The 17236-nt window shown below is 52.7% G+C and overlaps 1 protein-coding gene across 7 annotated transcripts in view; it reads right to left on the bottom strand.

Moving 5' to 3' along the window:
* PIK3R5 (phosphoinositide-3-kinase regulatory subunit 5) overlaps positions 1-17236 on the bottom strand; it is a 73978-nt gene that overhangs the window by 5652 nt on the left and 51090 nt on the right. For 5 of the 7 annotated variants that reach the window (XM_069872312.1, XM_069872317.1, XM_069872316.1 and 2 more), the window contains exons 3-16: positions 15832-15932; positions 13908-13976; positions 12735-12873; positions 11401-11470; positions 9682-9856; positions 8586-8739; positions 7867-7950; positions 5615-6371; positions 5354-5513; positions 5062-5187; positions 4693-4818; positions 3843-3936; positions 2191-2267; positions 822-915 (exon numbers count right to left, since the gene is read on the bottom strand). In XM_069872312.1, the coding sequence (XP_069728413.1) occupies positions 822-915; positions 2191-2267; positions 3843-3936; positions 4693-4818; positions 5062-5187; positions 5354-5513; positions 5615-6371; positions 7867-7950; positions 8586-8739; positions 9682-9856; positions 11401-11470; positions 12735-12873; positions 13908-13976; positions 15832-15932 (2226 nt within the window). The remainder of the gene's footprint in view (positions 1-821; positions 916-2190; positions 2268-3842; positions 3937-4692; positions 4819-5061; positions 5188-5353; positions 5514-5614; positions 6372-7866; positions 7951-8585; positions 8740-9681; positions 9857-11400; positions 11471-12734; positions 12874-13907; positions 13977-15831; positions 15933-17236) is intronic. The other 2 variants (XM_069872318.1, XM_069872319.1) reach the window with 1 other exon arrangement.

The raw sequence follows: 17236 nt of genomic DNA, 5'->3' as shown, positions 1-17236 counted from the left end.
CTTTGGTCCCACTTTATTTAACAGTGGTTCTACCTGTCTCTTCTCCTTACTAGACAAGCGTTATTCTGTAAAGCACTACTCTCCAGCGATCATCCTGCTATTTGAACCATCCCAGCCCCATCCTTAGCGGACATCCCGTTTCCCTGGCTGGAAGCTTTAGGACAGTGGGACATCATAGAATGGTTTGGGTTGAAAGGGACCTTATAGGTCATCCAGTTCTAGCCCCCTGCCATGGGCAGGAACACCTCCCACTGGGTCAGGTTGCTCAAATCCCATCCAACCTGGCCTTGAACACCTCCAGGGATGGGGCAGCTGCGACTATTATGGGCAACTTGGGCCAGGACCTAACCACTCCCATCATGAAGAATTTCTTCCTAATGTCCAATCTAAATCTTCCCTCTTCTAACGCAAAGCCATTCGCCCTTGTCCTATCACTCCAGGCCCTTGCAAAAGGGCCTCCTCCTCCCCAGCTTTCTTAGAGCCCCTTTCAGTACTGGAGGCTGCTCTAAGGTCTCCCCAGAGCCTTCTCTTCTTTAGGCTGAACAACCTCAACTGTCTCAGCCTGTCCTCATAGCAGAGGTGCTCCAGACCTCAGGTCATCTTCATGGCCTCCTCTGGACCCAAATGCCCTTCAGTCCTGATGTGGTGCTAAGGATAGCCAAGGACTGCAGTATGCCCCAGGGAACACCAGGCACCCCTATATATCTCCTGCACTCACACATCCTGCATTTGCTCCAGCTAGACAATCCACACTGTCCCTTCACTCCCCCAGTTCCTCCCACTGTTCCCCATGCAAAGCCACAAAAATCATCTCTACTCACCTAGTTCTTCATGCTTCTTGCAGGCTTTGCTAAGGTTGATGGATGTGCAGACCTTCTCAACATCATTCCAGTGACTTCTTCCGCTGACGGCTGTCTGCAGGGACCAACAGAAAACCATGAGATAGAATTACAGAATCATTATTGTTGGAGACCTTTAAGACCAATGAGTCCAGCTGTAAACCTAAAACTGCGAATGCCACTGCTAAACCATGTCCCTAAGCACCTCACCTAAAATCCTTTTAAAACCCTCCAGGGATGGAGACTCCACCATTTCACTGAGCAGTCTCTTCCAATGCTTGACAACCTTTTTGATGAAGAAATTTTTCCTAATATCCAATATAAACCTCCCCTGGCACAACTTGAGGCCATTTCATCTCATTCTATTGCTTCTTACTTGGGAGAAGAGACCAGCAACCACCTAATCACAATCTTCTTTCCAAGAGCTGCAGAGAGTTATGACGTCTCCCCTCAGTCTCCTCCAGACTAAACTTCCCCAGTTCCCTCAGCTACTCCCATTACCCCTGGGCTTCAGACCCTTTCCCAGCTCCATTCCCTTCTCTGGACATGCTCCAGCTCCTCAATGTCCTTCCCCCAGTGAAGGGACCAAAACTGAGCTCAGGATTCGAGGTGTGGCCTCACCAGCACCAAGTGCAGGGGGACAACCCCTTCCCTGCTCCTGCTGGCCACCCCACAGCTGATCCAAGCCAGGATGCTGTTGGCCTTCTTGGTCACCTGGGCCACTGCTGGCTCATGTTCAGCTGCTGTTGACCAGCACCCCAGGTCCTTTTCCACTAGGAAGCTCCCCAGCTGCTCTTCCCCAAGCCTGGAGCTGCACGGGGTTGTGACCAAAGTGCAGATGCCATGCTCCAGGCTGATGTTACTCTAATTCCCACTCCTAAACCATCTGGATGGAGAAGCTCAGATCTGGATTTACCTGGAGTGGCACCGGTAAAGTCTGAATAGGCATTAAAAATCATTTAAACTTGGATTTACGAAAAAATTGCCCAGTCGTAACGCTAAATAACTGCAGAGGAATCAACAACAGGAGGACTTCTGTGACCAGCAGAAGATTGCTCCCTGGAAACAAAGTCCACCAGTGTAAAGCAGCATCAAGTTCACATCCAGTCTATGGGGACAGGCTGCACATTTCCTATTTTACAGGGTTGAACAGGAGTGGTAAGCCAGTAAGTAGACAATTAGTTGAGTTTGGCTCATCCAGGCTTGGATTTGGACTCCTCTGGGCTTGGATTTGGGCTCCTCCAGCAGTCTGTCCACGTTTGCCTCTCTTGGCCCCCAGTAGAGATGTGTTTGCTCAGCACTGAAGTGGTTTTCTGCCCCATTTCTCTCTTTGCGAGCCCCGTGCCCTCACCTTGCTGTAGGCAATCTGTAGTGTTAGTGGGATTGCTTCTCTTTCACCATCTATGCCCAGCCTTTTGCTGCCTGGACCTGCACGAAACAAGGAGCACACGTCACACAGGGGCCTTTTATGATCCAGCGCATATCAGCGTGTACTGATTCACATTTACTCATTGGTTTGTTTGCCTGGAGAATTTTTTGCACCTGTAGTGGGTGCTGCCACACAACCCAGCGAAAGGAAACCCAGAGACAGAAGGACTGGAGGTTTCATGGGTTACTGGGAAGCGGTCCTGGCCAAGGTTGTGTTTTGGGGAGTGGGGTGGTGACACTCCATTTGGGGGATGTTTTATGAGCTCTGTTTAGGAAGCCAAGGTGAGATCACAGAAAAACAAAGAGTTAAGAGAATAAAGCAATGTGTTTAAATGCAGTATTATGGGTTGGCCACGAGATGCCTCTGAGAGCTGTACTGTACCAGACAGCACGTTCTCCCTGATACCCAGGAGAGCTGGAGACCACGCTGACGGCAGATGCTTCTGCCATTGCTTCTTGTCTCTAACAATTTTATCAATTCATCACAGAATTATAGAATCACAGAATAGTCTGGGTTGGAAGAGCCCATCCAGTTCCACTCCCTGCCATGGGCAGGGACACCTCCCACTGGATCAGGTCACTCCAAGCCCCATCCAACCTGGCCTTGAACACCTCCAGGGATGGGGCAGCCACCACTGCTCTGGGCAACCTGGGCCAGGGCCTCCCCTCCCTCACAGCAAAACATTTCTCCCTAAGATCTCATCTCAATCTTTCCTCTTTCAGCTTAAAACCATTCCCCCTTGTTCTATCACTCCACACCCTTGTAAAATATTCCTCCCCAGCTTTCCTGAAGCTCCTTTCAGTACTGGAAGCTACTCTAAGTCTCCCTGGAGCCTTCTCTTCTCCAGGCTGAACAACCGCAACTCTCTCAGCCTGTCCTTGTATGAGAGGTGCTTCAGCCCTCGGATCATCTTCAGGGTCTCCTCTGTATTAGTTCCTGGTGTAAAAACTCAGGGACCTCCCTTTCAGGAAGGCTCCAAGCACATGGAGTAACCCTGCTTTGCCTGGTAAACTAAGGAAATGGAAAGAATGGTTTTATAAATGACACTCTTGAACAAAGTACAAACAGAAAGCAGCAAAAGGAAAGGTGAAGAGCTGCCAGGTGCTGATGAAAGGAAAGAAATGGCTTGAAGCTGTGTTATTCCAAACATGTTTTAGAGTTAACAGCAGTAAAAACAGCAAGGCATTGCCACAACTTTGCTCCTGAAGAAGAATGCAAGGACTATGATGGATCACTTCCAAATTTGTGAAAATATGTTTGGATCTTTGCTCATGATGCAGCCTGGGCTCAGACACATCTCACAGCCCATGCTCCCTCTAGTCTCTCTTTCCATTTATATTAGAATTACAGAATGGTTTGGGTTGGAAGTGACCTCAAAGCCCAGCCAGTTCCAAACCCCCTGCCATGGGCAGGGACACCTCCCACTGCATCAGGGGGCTTGAAGCCCCACCCAGTCTATCTTTGAACACCTCCAGGGATGGGGCAGCCACCGCTTCCCTGGGCAACCTTATCTCCCAGCCCAGTGGTTTGCAGACCTCCACCCTGAGGCTGCAGATGCAGAAACAGCTACAGACCTGAAGCTTTGATGGCTCGCGTGGCTGCTGAGTGGCCCAGCTCAAGGGAGTGGATGAAGACTTCAGTCATCTTTTCTCCCCCAATGAAGGTGAGCTGCCATGGGGAGAAGAGAGGAGATGTGGTGGTGAGCAGACTCAGCAAGGCAACATTCACCCCTCACTCCTTTCTATAGGTAACAGGTCAGTTTGGGAAACCCTTTCATGTTTTAAAAATACACCTTTTGACCACTCCCTTGGGTGGGACTTGTCTTTAGCTGCACTTCCAATGTTTTAACCAACTTCCCGCAAGCAACACAACCCAAAAGCTGCTTAAACGCCCCAAACCATTGAAAACAAAACCCACGGTGAGCCCAACTGCAGGGTCTGGGAATCGCTTTGCGTGACAAACCCCATGGACAGCAGATACCACTGAAGCCGGTCCTGCGCCACAGCACCAAAGCATTTGTTGTAGCCACAGATTCACCACGTCTGCCCCGTGCATGCAGTGAGGTGCGGAAAATAGGCTTCATGGAGAGGCTTGGTTCGAAAAGCAGGGCGCTGGAGGGACTTCCAGCAATCTGAATAACCTGTCAGCACTTCTAGCAAGGGGAAAGGTATTTTGATGGAAAATTGCTCGTGTGACTTGAGAATTGTTTGGGCAGGACCTGCACACTCTCAATCCCTGTGCCAGGAGCATCAGCCAAAGCGCTGGTAGCTCATGTGCACCCAGGGAACAAGAGGAGGCCAAGCTCAGCCTTACCAGCACGTGGAGGCTGTGCCATCCACCTCACGGGCAGGTTCCCAGCTCATGGCACAAGCAGAACACCCTCCTCCCCTCCTTGCCAAGACAGCGCTGAGCCTCTTCACCTACCTCTGTCTGGTAGAGCTGCAGCAGAACTGGGCGCGTGGCAAAGCGGCAGTAGTAGAGGATCATGTCAGCCAGGATGGGCAGTTGCTCCTGCAAGTCCTCCTGGGGCTCAGCCTCCGGCTTGGCAGACTATGGCAAGAGGATGAGTGACAACCCTGACATGGTATGTGGTTCCCACAGGCCGGTGCCCATCTCACCCTCCCAGGGATAGAAACCCTCCTCCTGACCACACATCTCCATCCTTCTGTCCATGTAGAATAACTTGTTGCACAGGATCATGGTGGCCCAGTGCTAAGCAGAAGCTTTTTGCTCAGCTCCCTTATTACATCAGGGGATGGGGACACCAAGCTCTTCCAGCTGGTAAGCACACACCTGACACAGGACATCCATGGGCAGGTTCATCAGCCCAAGAACGTTGCGCTCGTACCATGGGTCCAACATGCCGATGTAGTGGGAGATGTCGTTGGTGCTGCTCTCCATCCCAGCCAAGGTAGGATCCTGAAACCGGACACACTGGGGTCATGCTGGGCTTTCCCCCAGGCTCCTCACCCCACGCTTGGGGCTAGGGGAAGAGACGTCAATGCTCTCAACCTGCCTCCTCACCCACCCCTCTGGGGGCCAAGCAGAGCACTGGTGGCACCGTGAGCCCCACGGCAAGCAGGACACCTACCGCCTGCGCTGAAACCCGGAGCTGTGGGTCCCCCAGGGATGGAGAGGGATGCATCAGTGGGATTGATGGAGCCAAGCAGTTTCTCTTCACAGGAACGTAGAAAAACTGCAGTTTGAAGTACCTTGTCAGTGAGGGGCAGGTGCTCTCCTTGAGCCTAGAAGAAGGCAGGAGAGGGCTGGGTGAGACAAGCCCTCCAAGGTGTCCCACAGCAAGGCCAGGGATCTGCAGCTGAGTGACCCACAATGCTTGGCTCACCTGAGGTTGCTGTATGCTCGGGCCACTTTCCCTGAGATGCGGTCAGAGCCAAAGACCACAACGCGCAGCGTGGACACCTTAGTGTCCTCATCATAGCTGAGGTAGGGCCGTCGGTGGAGGCTGAGGTGCTGCGCGGCAAGCGGGGCTGGCAGCCGCTGGCTCAGCACGTGCTGCGGCAGCGAGTGAGCGCGCCGGGAGCGTGCCAGGATGCGGTGCTTGGCCTGGGGGGTGCACAGGCTCTCAGCCCGGCGGAGGGGCAGTGAGAGCGAGCCTGCATCCGGGCAGTCCTTCAGGTCCCTCCTCAAGACCAGTTGGCTTTTGCTCTTGAACAGTTTGTAGATCTTGTTGGTCAGTGTGTGTCTGTATTTGTGATGGGTCTTCTCTACCTTCAGCTCTGGCCTCCCCACCATGTCCAGGGAGCTCTCATCGCTGTCCTCCGCGTACCCACTGTCCATGCAGTCCCTCAGGCTGGAGACAAACGACTTCAAGGACTTTCTGGAGACCACTGTCAGCTCTGAGATGGAGTCCTTGGAGGTGGTGAAGAGGGACACTCGTGAGGACTTGGATCCCTCTTCTGACAGCGCTGAGTACACAGAGTCCTTCGAAATAGCACAGATTGGGGCAAGTAGCGAGTCCCGCTCAGGGGAACAGCCATCAGTTTCCACCTCCTCCTCCTCCTCTTCATCGTCCTCCTCATTCTCCGAGGCCATGGGCTCAGCAACGCTACACTCTTTGCTGAGGACATCATTGAGGATATCTGAAAGGCACCCAGAGGGAAATCGTGTCTGGCACAGGCTCCAGCATAACCACTGGAAATGTGATGAGCCCAGGCAACAACTCTACTACAGCACGACCAATGTTGCCTTTGATCCTGCATGGCTTCAAACAAGAAGCTGAAAAGCTACTGGATGATTTTAGATTTCCATAAGGCACTCAGATGCAATGCAACACAAAACATGTTTCTCTCCTTGAAGCCACGTTCTCTTTGGGTTCTCAAAAGGCAAACCCCATTTGGGGTTTTGCTTCCTTCCTACACAGATTTCATAATGCACTCACACCCAATCCAGGTTTAACCAGAGGGCAGGAGGAAAGCAAGGCATTTGGCTAATCAAACCCCAGATCATTAGGCCTCCCAGTAAGGGTGGACTTGGCAAGGCTGGGGTTGTTCAACCTGGCAAAGAGAAGGCTGAGGGGGGACCTCATCACTCTCTGCAGCTCCCTGAAAGGAGGTTGTGGTGAGGTGGGTGTTGGGCTCTTCTTCCAAGTTACAAGTGATAGGATGAGAGGAAATGGCCTCAAGTTGTTTCAGGAGAGTTAGATTGTATATTAGGAAATATTTATTTATTGAAAGAGTGATGAAGCCCTGGCAGAGGCTGCCCAGGGCAATGGAGGAGTCTCCATCCCTGGAGGGGTTCAAAAAGCATGTGGTCATGACACTTCAGGACATGGTTTAGTGGAGTTGGGCTGATGGAAGGACTTGATGAGCTTAGAGGTCCTTTCCAACTTTAATGATTCTGTGACTCACTGCAAAGCCCAGGCCAGAGCTCTTCTCCAGGCTGCTGGGGCCAGCAGGAAACAACCACTAAACCTTCACGGGAACAGAAAGAGTCTTCCAGGAATGAGGAAGCCAGAGAGACCAGCTCAGCAGAAGGAGAACCTGCTGCTTCCCCTGCAAAACTGCTGCGTTTGGGTTGCAAGGATGGCAAAGGCCTCTGCTTCTCGGCCTTCCCTGCTGCAGGTGGGAGAAGAGCTGTAACGTCTGAGGGATCTCAACCCCACAATGCTCTGACAACTTAGTGTGGCCAGGCTTTTCTAGCTGCAATTATTTCCAGAGCACAAGCAAGGTTTACTTCTTGCAGAGAAGCTTTTTACCAAACAAGCTCTCTATCCCACCCGTCTCCCCATGGGTTTGCACACAACAAACCTCTTCCATCTTAATGCAAGCTATGATTTTGCTCAGGAGATTAAGTTCTATATGATTGATCTCTGTCAACACATGTTTTGGGGCTACCAGTGTCTTGTGCCCGCTGCTAGGATGAGCGCTTTGCTTGGGTCATGATGGGATCCTCTCCCATCCATCTCCTTCTCCAACACCAACCGTTGGCTCTTTCAGGCTCCAGCCACAGGTTGCATCCTGCACCCGGCTGCACGTGGCAGCCCCAGCTGAAGTGAAACACTGCTCAGCGATCCCTGTGATAGTGAGCACAGGGCTGTGGTCTCACTAGGACGGATTGGGGACCACCTCTGCTTACCAAAGTTATCCTGATCCCAGCTGTAAGTGTAGCAGCGAGCGGCGGGGATGGGGATGGTGTGGAGCTTGCGGGGCTGAGCCTCACCTGGGAAGAGAGGAGGGAGAGGAGTTAGGTTGCAGGGAACTCCCATACAGCTCCTGACAGCTCTCCTGGCTGGTGGGAGATGCCACCCACCCCATGCATGAGTTCTGGGCAGTTCAGGTCATGCAGAATACTGATGTTTCTATGGTCATTCCCATGAAGTCATGCAATTGGGACGAGATGGCATTTTACCCCTCTAAGAGCCATCAGACAGCATTGCTGCCATCGGTTTCTGATTTAATGTTTTCATCTCACCCACAAAGGCTGTTTTTGTTGCCCAGGGCTGTGGCGGAGTCTCCATCCCTAGAAGGGTTCAAAATACTTGTAGATGTGGCACTTGAGGACATGGTTTAGCAGCCACGGTGGGGTTGGGCTGATGGTTGGACTGGATGAACTTAGAGGGCTTTTCCAACCTTAATGATTCTATGAAAGATGAAAACAAATCCTGGCTCATCACATGGTTATGAAATAGGGCCTGGGTTAGTGATTACTTTGTCATAGGTGTTGTTGTGCTAGGTTGAAACTTTGCACAAAAGAGGGTTCCATGCTCCCAGTGCCCACAGGACAGGGACGCTCATCATGGCTGCAGCGGCTGCACCAGCAGAAAAGCCAAGACTGGGGCACGGGGGGATTCTCACCTGCGATGGCAGGAAAGGACGCAGCCCCGGCGATGTCCCGCAGCATGGACTGCAGTCGCTCCCGGGCCTGGACAGGGTCACTGCTGGCAGCTGCAATCTCCTGCGCGTCGGCAGCACTGGCATAGATCTCCGAGAGCTCTTCCAGTGTCTTGGACTGTGGGGAGCAGAGCCAAGGCGAGAGATTGAGTGAGTCCCTCCACAGAGGCAACAACACACAGGTCTTTGGGGAAGATCATAGAATCATAGAATCACAGAATAACCAGGTTGGAAGAGACCCACCGGATCATCGAGTCCAACCATTCCTATCAAACACTAACCCATGCCCCTTAGCACCTCATCCACCCGTGCCTTAACACCTCCAGGGAAGGTGACACAACCACCTCCCTGGGCAGCCTGTTCCAGTGCCCAATGACCCTTTCTGTGTAAAATTTTTTCTTAATGTCCAGCCTGACCCTCCCGTGGCGGAGCTTGAGGCCATTCCCTCTCGTCCTGTCCCCTGTCACTAGGGAGAAGAGCCCAGCTCCCTCCTCTCCACAACCTCCCTTCAGGTAGTTGTAGAAAACAATGAGGTCTCCCCTCAGCCTCCTCTTCTCCAGGCTAAACAATCCCATCTCTCTCAGCCGTTCCTCATAAGGCCTGTTCTCCAGCCCCTTCACTACCTACGCTGCTGGGCAAATCTCCCTCCCCTTCCTCCTGACCCCTTCAAGTCCCCCCCAGATTTGTACAAAGAAAAAAAACATGTTTGGACACACCTAAAGGGTTTTCCTCACAAGTCTGTACCCACCCCAACACCAACATTAAATGTTTCTTTGGTCAAATGAACACTTCTGCTGCATTTCAAATCCAGAGGCTCTTCCTCTCTGCACTTATGGGTAGAGAAAATGGGAAAAGGCAAGTCATCCCCCCACCACATATCACCAAACAGAAGTGTAGCCCTCAAGCCTAACCTGAGGAGATAAGGGGAAGACGCATTATCAAAACTTGTTTTCTTTTGCCAATCGAATGTTATTTTGGTAAGGAAATCCCCCAGCCAACTGCATGAAACCACTCCCGATGGCATCCTGCCATCACCAAGGGTGAAGCTCTCCAAGCTTACCTTCAGGAGGTGGTGCAGGCTGTCCAGGTCGCAGCCGGTGCCAAAGTTGGCCTGGTAGAGGTGCTCGAGGAGCAGGGTGAGCGTGGCACGCTGTGGGTGCTCACTGGTGCTCAGCTTCTCAGCGATGGAGAGGAACTCGCTCTGCACCTCAGAGCGGTTGAGCAGCAGCACCGTCCTGGGAACAAGGGGACAATGGTTAGGCCGGGCAGCCAGGCTGGGGCGCTGGAGGCATCCAACTCTTGGACAAATACACACTAGATGGCAGAATCTTCTCACGTTGGTCGCAGCCAGAGCGGATCGAGGCTGTGCAGGGGTGCCAGAGCCAGCCACGGGCAGGGAGCAAAGAACAGAAGAGTATTCTCCATCCAGCCCCTCAGCACATCCCTGGCACCAGCTCTCCTGCCACATCAGCAACATCACCAGCCTAATAATTGTTCCATCATCCCCAGACAGAGTTCCAATCCAGTTGTGCAAACTGGATATCCCAGCAGGCACGATGAATGGCAGAATAGAAAGTGAGAGGGCCCCCCAAAACATATTCCCCCCTGCAAGGTGAGGCTTAGAACATCACTTCTGGGCTTTAAGGAGAAAAGCCACATCCTTCAGCTGCATTTTTGCTCTTGACCACAACATGAATACCCACAGGCTTTGACTTCCCAAACCTGCAGCCTAGAGAATCATAGAATCACAGAATGGCTTGGACTGGAAGGGACCTGAAAGCCCAGCCAGTTCCAACACCCCCGGCATGGGCAGGGACACCTCCCACTGCATCAGAGGGCTCACAGCCTCATCCAACCTGGCCTTGAACACCTCCAGGGAGGGGCCATCCACAACTTCCCAGGGCAAGCAGCCCACCTCACCGAGCAAAAACGGCTGTGAATTAAGGATGTGCTTTGGTGTGCTTGGTTCTAGAAAGCTCAGGCAATGGGCACAAACTTTCAGTAAGCCCAAGGTTCAGTTTGTGTACAGCTCTGTGCTGTTTTTCAGGGCTTTTTATGCAAATACAGCCATCCTGCTGTAAGTTACCAGTGGCTGCACTTGCACCAGTATCAGCATGTGGAGAAGGGGAGCTGTACTGGGAAAGCAACAGCAGAGCCAGCGCAGTTGGGCGGGATACAGGTGCAGATCCAGAGCTGTGTGGCAGGAGCAGACAAGCCCAAAGAGCAGGACACCCCTCCTGCACAAAGTGGAGGTGGCTGTGCATGAAGGACTGTCCCTGGGGCTTGCACTGCAGCGGGGAAGGTGACACCACCCGGGCTCATTTCCCTGTTTACAAATGAGGTGCCCTGGCAGGAGGAAAGGTTCAGCTCTCAAATAAAGTGCAAAGTCTGACTGCGCTCAGAGCTGCAAGGCTTTCTTAATTGTTGCACTGGGACAGACTCGCTTCTGACCCTCTTTCGGGGTGGGGGCTCCCAAACACACAAATCAAAGCATCTCCTGGTTGTTCTCCAACCTGTGCTGAGATCAGACTTTGCTGTCCCTAGATGCTTTCACCCAGTCCTGCAGCGCTGCAGTATAAACAACATAGGGAGCCCACGGTCCTCAAAGGGACTTTCCTCGTCCCTTCCCACAGCTCAGCCCAGTTATCCAGCTCTTCTCAACAGCTCCCACCACTACCCCTTTGAAATGCTGCTTCCTGCAACCCCACTGCTGCTTAAGCAGTGTCAGATGGTAGGGATGCTCTGGAGTAGCACCAGCAGCACCCACAGCCACACTTACACGGTGGAGCTCTGGTAGTTCTTCACAGGAAGCCCCTGCTCTGTCCTCACCAGCCTCTGGAAGGAGATCCCTGGCAAAGAGAGCAGAAGACATGAGATGTGGCATCACTGCAGACGCTGACTTTGTCTCCTACTGCGGTGCTGATGTGGCTGAGCTGCTGCCCGGAGCAGTTGTGGCAGCACCAAAAGTTTTTACAGGGACAAGCCCAACTCAGCCAGACCTTACCTGGTGGCCACAGCCATTTATGGTGGTGGAACATTGAGCCGGGGTAAATCACCACCCAGTCCAGCATCAACACTGCAGACAGTCTGGGGTTTTTAATCTTTTTGCTCCTTGGAAAGCATCTTTCACCCCATCTGAACCTATCAGCTCCCATCTCCACAGGACTTTGTTGCCGTGACAAGAGACCATGTGTTTCACGTCCCTGCCAGGGCTCTCCAAAGCAACTGCTTGGTTGGAGGATGAGAAGAAGCATCCCCAGCCTAAGCCACAGCCTGTGCACCCATCTGAGGCCTCCTGCATCCCGCTCGGAGCCAATCTCACTGCCATGGTCCTGCGCAGGATTAACCAAGGGCTGAAATCTGCTCCATGTGACAACAGCCCCCCATAAGCTACCAAAAGGCAGGAAGATTAGGAGAAATGCCTTTGAGAAATAATTGGAAGAGCTGTTCCATTGTGAACAACAGGACATCGATGAGGAGCCTTTAATTAAGAGGAGCGCTGCTGCTGCTGCTGATAGATGTGCCCAAAGCCGTATCACAAGGTAGTGTCTTGGATGTAAAGAAAGAGCCAGGGAGTCTCTCAGCCCTATGGAAATCTCCACACAAGGGCACGCTCGAAGGCTCCAGCCACCTTGATGCCGATGAATGGACCCACTGTCATCACCCCAGTTACACCACTGAGTATCTCAAACTGAGCATCTCAAACAAAGCACAGGGCCGGGTGGAAGCCACCAGCACGTGCTTTGCCACGGAAAAGACCCTTAGACTGAAAAGCAGCCAGGAAATAGCTACATGATTTGCTAATGCACACTGGTCCAGACCTCGGACTCCCTAGGATGCTCCCACCACCTTGCACGCAAGGCAACCAAGAAAAACACAACCCTGCCCTGCTCCTCCAGAAGAATCTGGTCTCACCCTGTGCTGGCCCACCAGGGAAAATCATCCAGACGATGGAGGGCAGAGGTCCTTGCCTCCTGGAAAAGCTGAGGTTTGGGATGCACCAGTGTGGACATCACGCTCAAGGGGAACAAGCACAGGGTGGTCATGGCAGCAGGTGTTTTGGGAAAGTAGTGCCAGCAGGACATGAAAAGTGAGTGAGGTGGGAGAGCTTACCAGGAGCCTTGAGCTCATCACTGATGAAGGTGAGCAGCTCACGGAAAATGTCACAGTAGGGTACAGGCCAGGTCAGGAAGCTGTGATACACGCTGGCAGCTTTCAGGAGCAAGTCAGAACCTGGCGGGAAGTGGGGAGCCTGTGGGGGACAGGGACACCCGTTTAAAAAAGGGAGCAAGGACACTTAGAATCATGGAATGGCTTGGGTTGGAAGGGACCTTAGAGACGATCCAGTTCCATGCCTCTGCCACGGGCAGGGACACCTCCCACTGGATCAGGGGCTCCAAGCCCCATCCAACCCGGCCTTGAACTCCTCCAGGGATGGGGCAACTACCACTGCTCTGGGCAACCTGGGCCAGGGTCTCCCCACCCTCAGCATGAAGAATTTCTTCCTAATGTCTAATCTAAATCTTCCTCCTTCCAATTTAAAGCCATTCCCCCTCATCCTGTCACTCCATGCTTGAGCGCTGTGCAAAAACTCTAGGGTTTAGCTGGAAGTGGGAGGAGAAGGAGCGGATGGGAGCAGAGATTCACCCCGTGACACCCATCCTCTCCCAAGGAAGGGTCAAAGCATCCCCACTGGGCACAGCTTCGAGAAAGCTTCATCCGCTCTTCACCTTCCAACCTCCTGCCTGTGGATCACGTGCCAAAGTCTATATATAAATCCCTTTTTAACAGCCACAGATCCATACAGATGAATTGCGTTGCAGCCTGTGCTTCTGCAAGATCTGGCAGCAATGATTTCCTTGGGTTAATGATGCATTGTGCTAATAATAATAATAATAAAAAAAACTATTTCCCGTGACGGCTCCACTTCTTTTCATTAGTGCTGCCTATATATCTCACACAAGTATAAAGGGTAACAAAAACCATTTGCCTTCCCTGCACAGAGATATTGTCTGTCTCCCTTTCTGATCAGCCTATCTTTAAATAAAAAGATTAAAACCTCCGATGCTCATTTTTTTCACCTCTCAGCTTATGCAGTGTTCGCCTGGCCTTGATCCCTGTAGATCTCAACAAGATCTGGGGTTTTTTTAAGATGAACTGATCAAAGCAGTGATGGTTCAGACAAAAGTCATCTCTGTTTTAGTGACCGTCCAGCATAGCTCCCCAGGGCTGTGGTGCCCATGTCTCCCCAAGGGCTGGAATCAGCACAGCAGCCTCAGGACTTACATACAGGACCGCAGAGTAGAAGAGCAGAGCGAGGGGCGTGACGAGATCGTAGTCGCACTTCTCCTGCACCTGGAGGAAACAGCCCGAGGGAAGAATGAGCTGGGCTGCTTGCCATGAGAGCTACCTGAGCATCCTTGGAGATGCTGAGGACTCCCAGACCGCACAGCCCAATCCGCACCATCGCATCCCCATCCCCAGAAGATTCCCTTGTCACTATGGTAAAGTAACTCCTAAAGCCCCAGTAACCCACACTGATGGGACACACAGATCAGCGCCGACTGCCGCTCTGCCTTTACCCTCAAGAAGCCAGATTTGGCCAAGCTCCCAGCCCTCCAGTGCTCCTGATCCTTGCAGGCTGCACAAAATTCTATGACAGGGGCTCAAAGCAGGCAGTTTGGAGAGGTGGGCAGGCAGACCAGCCCCTGCAAGCAGCTTGCAAAGCTCGGCAGCACCGTACAGACCATGTGGTTTTATCCCAGCCTTTGCAAAATAGAACAACTGCCAGCAAGATCATTTCACCCAAGGACACGGTGATGGCTCAAGCTTACTCTTGCAGACACTGTCTCCCCTTCCTCATCCACACCACGAAGTACAGTAAACCCTTAGGTAAATCCTAATGTAATAAACACTATCTGCAACAAGATCAGTTTAGCCATTTTAAATAAAAAGGGGATTAAACCGAATCATGTTGATCTTAACCTGTACCTGCTCTGTAGCCTAGCAACTAAACAATCCTTTCAAAGAACCATAGAAAGGTTTGGGTTGGAAGGGACCTCAAAGCCCACCCAGTTCCAACCCCTGCCAGGGACAGGGACGCCTCCCACTGCACCAGGTTGCTCCAAGCCCCATCCAGTCTATCTTTGAACACCTCCAGGGATGGGGCAGCCACCCCTGCTCTGGGCAACCTGGGCCAGGGCCTCCCCACCCTCACAGTAAAACATTTCTTCCCAAGATCTCATCTCAATCTCCCTCCTTCAGCTCAAAACTGTTCCTCCTCATCCTCTCCCCTGCACTCCCTGATCAAGAGCCCCTCCCCAGCTTTTCTGGAGCCCCCTTCTAATACTGAACGCTGTGCTAAGGTCTCCCTGGAGCCTTCTCTTCTCCAGACTAAACACAACTCCAACTCTCTCAGCCTATCCTTGTATGGGAGGTGCTCCAGCCCTTGGACCATCCCAAAAATAAAAGGGACCATTTACCCGATCACATGAACCCCAATGCTGAGGCTTTAGGAAACCCATCAACACTTCCTGCCACATGAAGGGATTCCTCTGAGGTCCTCCCAGCTGCAGCCTGAGGTGACCCTGCCTAGCTGACAATGCCTCAATCTTCTCTGACACTTCAGTCCCCCTGACATTTCGCCTCTGTATTGTGCCTGACCTGACTGTCACCTGCTGGGCTGCTACTTGGCGCACACCCTGCCCGTGGTCCCCAGTGTCCCAGCTCTGCTCCTGGCCCTGCAGGAAGCCCGGCAGAGCTGCAGCACAGTTTCCATCCAAAACAGCAGGAAACCCTCCATTGGCTCTGATTTGAACTAGCAGCTCCCAGCTTACACCAGGGGAAGGTCTGGGGAAGACCAGCTCCATCCACACAGCCCTATGACCTGGGCCACCCCTGCGTGGAGCCAAGGAGTGCTCTGGGAAATCAAAACCCTTCCTCGTGGATTTACAGCACTGCCTGAAGAGTGGATATCAGAGCCGGCATTTTCCTTTCCACTTCTCATATGCTAAAAGCCAGCAGGATACACTGGGCTGCTCCCACCAGTGTTTCAGACCCACCAACCCCACATCACCCACCTCCAAGCTCCAGCAATAACTTCCCACAACCCAAAATCACCCATCAAGCTCCTCAAAGCTCCACGTGGGGCAAGCTGACACCATCTCAAAGAGAGCCCGCAGCCCTCCTCCCTGGCAGCACCCCAACGCACCTCTTTGGTCTTGCTGAGGATCTTCTCCACGAGGATGAGGTAGTTGCCAGCGTCTCGGCTCACCAGCTCCTGCAGGCTCCAGCAGTTCAGACACAGCCCAGCTGCAGGGGAGACAGAGCCACCGTCACTCACAGCCCCAGCTCAAGAAAGTCAGGGGATGGATGAATAACAGGAAGGGGTCAGGGCAAAGGCGTTTGCTCTCTGTGTCAGGTCACAGCAGAGGAAAAGATCCTCTTGTCCTCCTTCTGGCCAGATCTAATCTTGCCAAATGATGTTTATACCAGCGGCATCGCTTTGTACCCAAGCACAGTTGTGGTCTCACCCATGACTGGGTAGGTGACACGCTGTGCTGCCAAGTACCTGCTGCAGAGGCCAGAGGGAGGTGCACGGCATGGGTGGGCGCCCACCTTCAGTCTGCCGGAGCACTACAAACCCACTGCTGTGACCCCTTGCCTGCTTCCCCCAGGCTCAAAGGCACCAGATGCACTGAGACCCTGCAAAACTCAGCTCCCTGTTGGGCACACATCCATCATCCTCCAGCCGCATCCCACCCAAGACGCTGCATCCTCCCCGACCAGCTTCCCCAGGACCTGGAGATGCTCCATCACGTCAGCATTGTGGCAATCCAAGCTCACGTCAGCATCCTTAAGCCTGTCCAGCATTTATTCCATTTCTTAGCACCTTCAAATTCTCATGAAATGCATTAAAATCCCACCACACAAGGAGCCAGATTGAAAGAAGAGGAGAATTGCCATACAAAAGGATGGAAAGTCCTTAACCCCAGCTGATTGAAACCCCGCTGGCCTCCATCCCCACACATCTGCCTCTTGCTGTTGGGGCCCATCTGGTGACAATGACCCAAGGTGTTTCCCAAGGCTGCCTGCCGCGTTTCTGTGCAGTCAGGGCCTCTTCCCAAATGGTCCTAGAGGAAATGACCTGTGCGAAGGCTGCCAGGCGCCTCCATTCATCCCAGCCCTGCATCCCAGGGGAGGACATGGCCCTCACAAGCTCCAGCAGACCGGGACCTGCAGGGCAAGGAGAGAGCAGCATCTCCTCATCCCTCCCGGGCACCCAGGCGCTGCACACAGCCCTGCAGAGAAAAGTTATGGGGAAATTTCAAGCAAGCAACCTAACAAATACCCAAGAAGGGTCCAGGTTTGCATCTCCTCATCCCACAATGGATGTTTTCACCAGCAGTGGATGCAGTGCAGACATCACCCACAGCTCAGTCAGAGCACACAGCATGATTCAGGGGGTGCTGGCACAGGGGCTCTACCAAGCTCAGTCCAAAGGCAAAACCGAGAGAAACGGAGCATCCCTTGCTGCAGGGAAGTAGGACTGATAACTACGTCTAAATCCAGCCACTCTTCACTCATGCAGTCTATTAAGTGGCACAGAAACACAA

This window comes from Phaenicophaeus curvirostris, chromosome 19, assembly GCF_032191515.1.
Source record: "Phaenicophaeus curvirostris isolate KB17595 chromosome 19, BPBGC_Pcur_1.0, whole genome shotgun sequence".
Taxonomy (NCBI): domain Eukaryota; kingdom Metazoa; phylum Chordata; class Aves; order Cuculiformes; family Cuculidae; genus Phaenicophaeus; species Phaenicophaeus curvirostris.
This window is presented reverse-complemented; position numbering and strand designations above follow the sequence as displayed.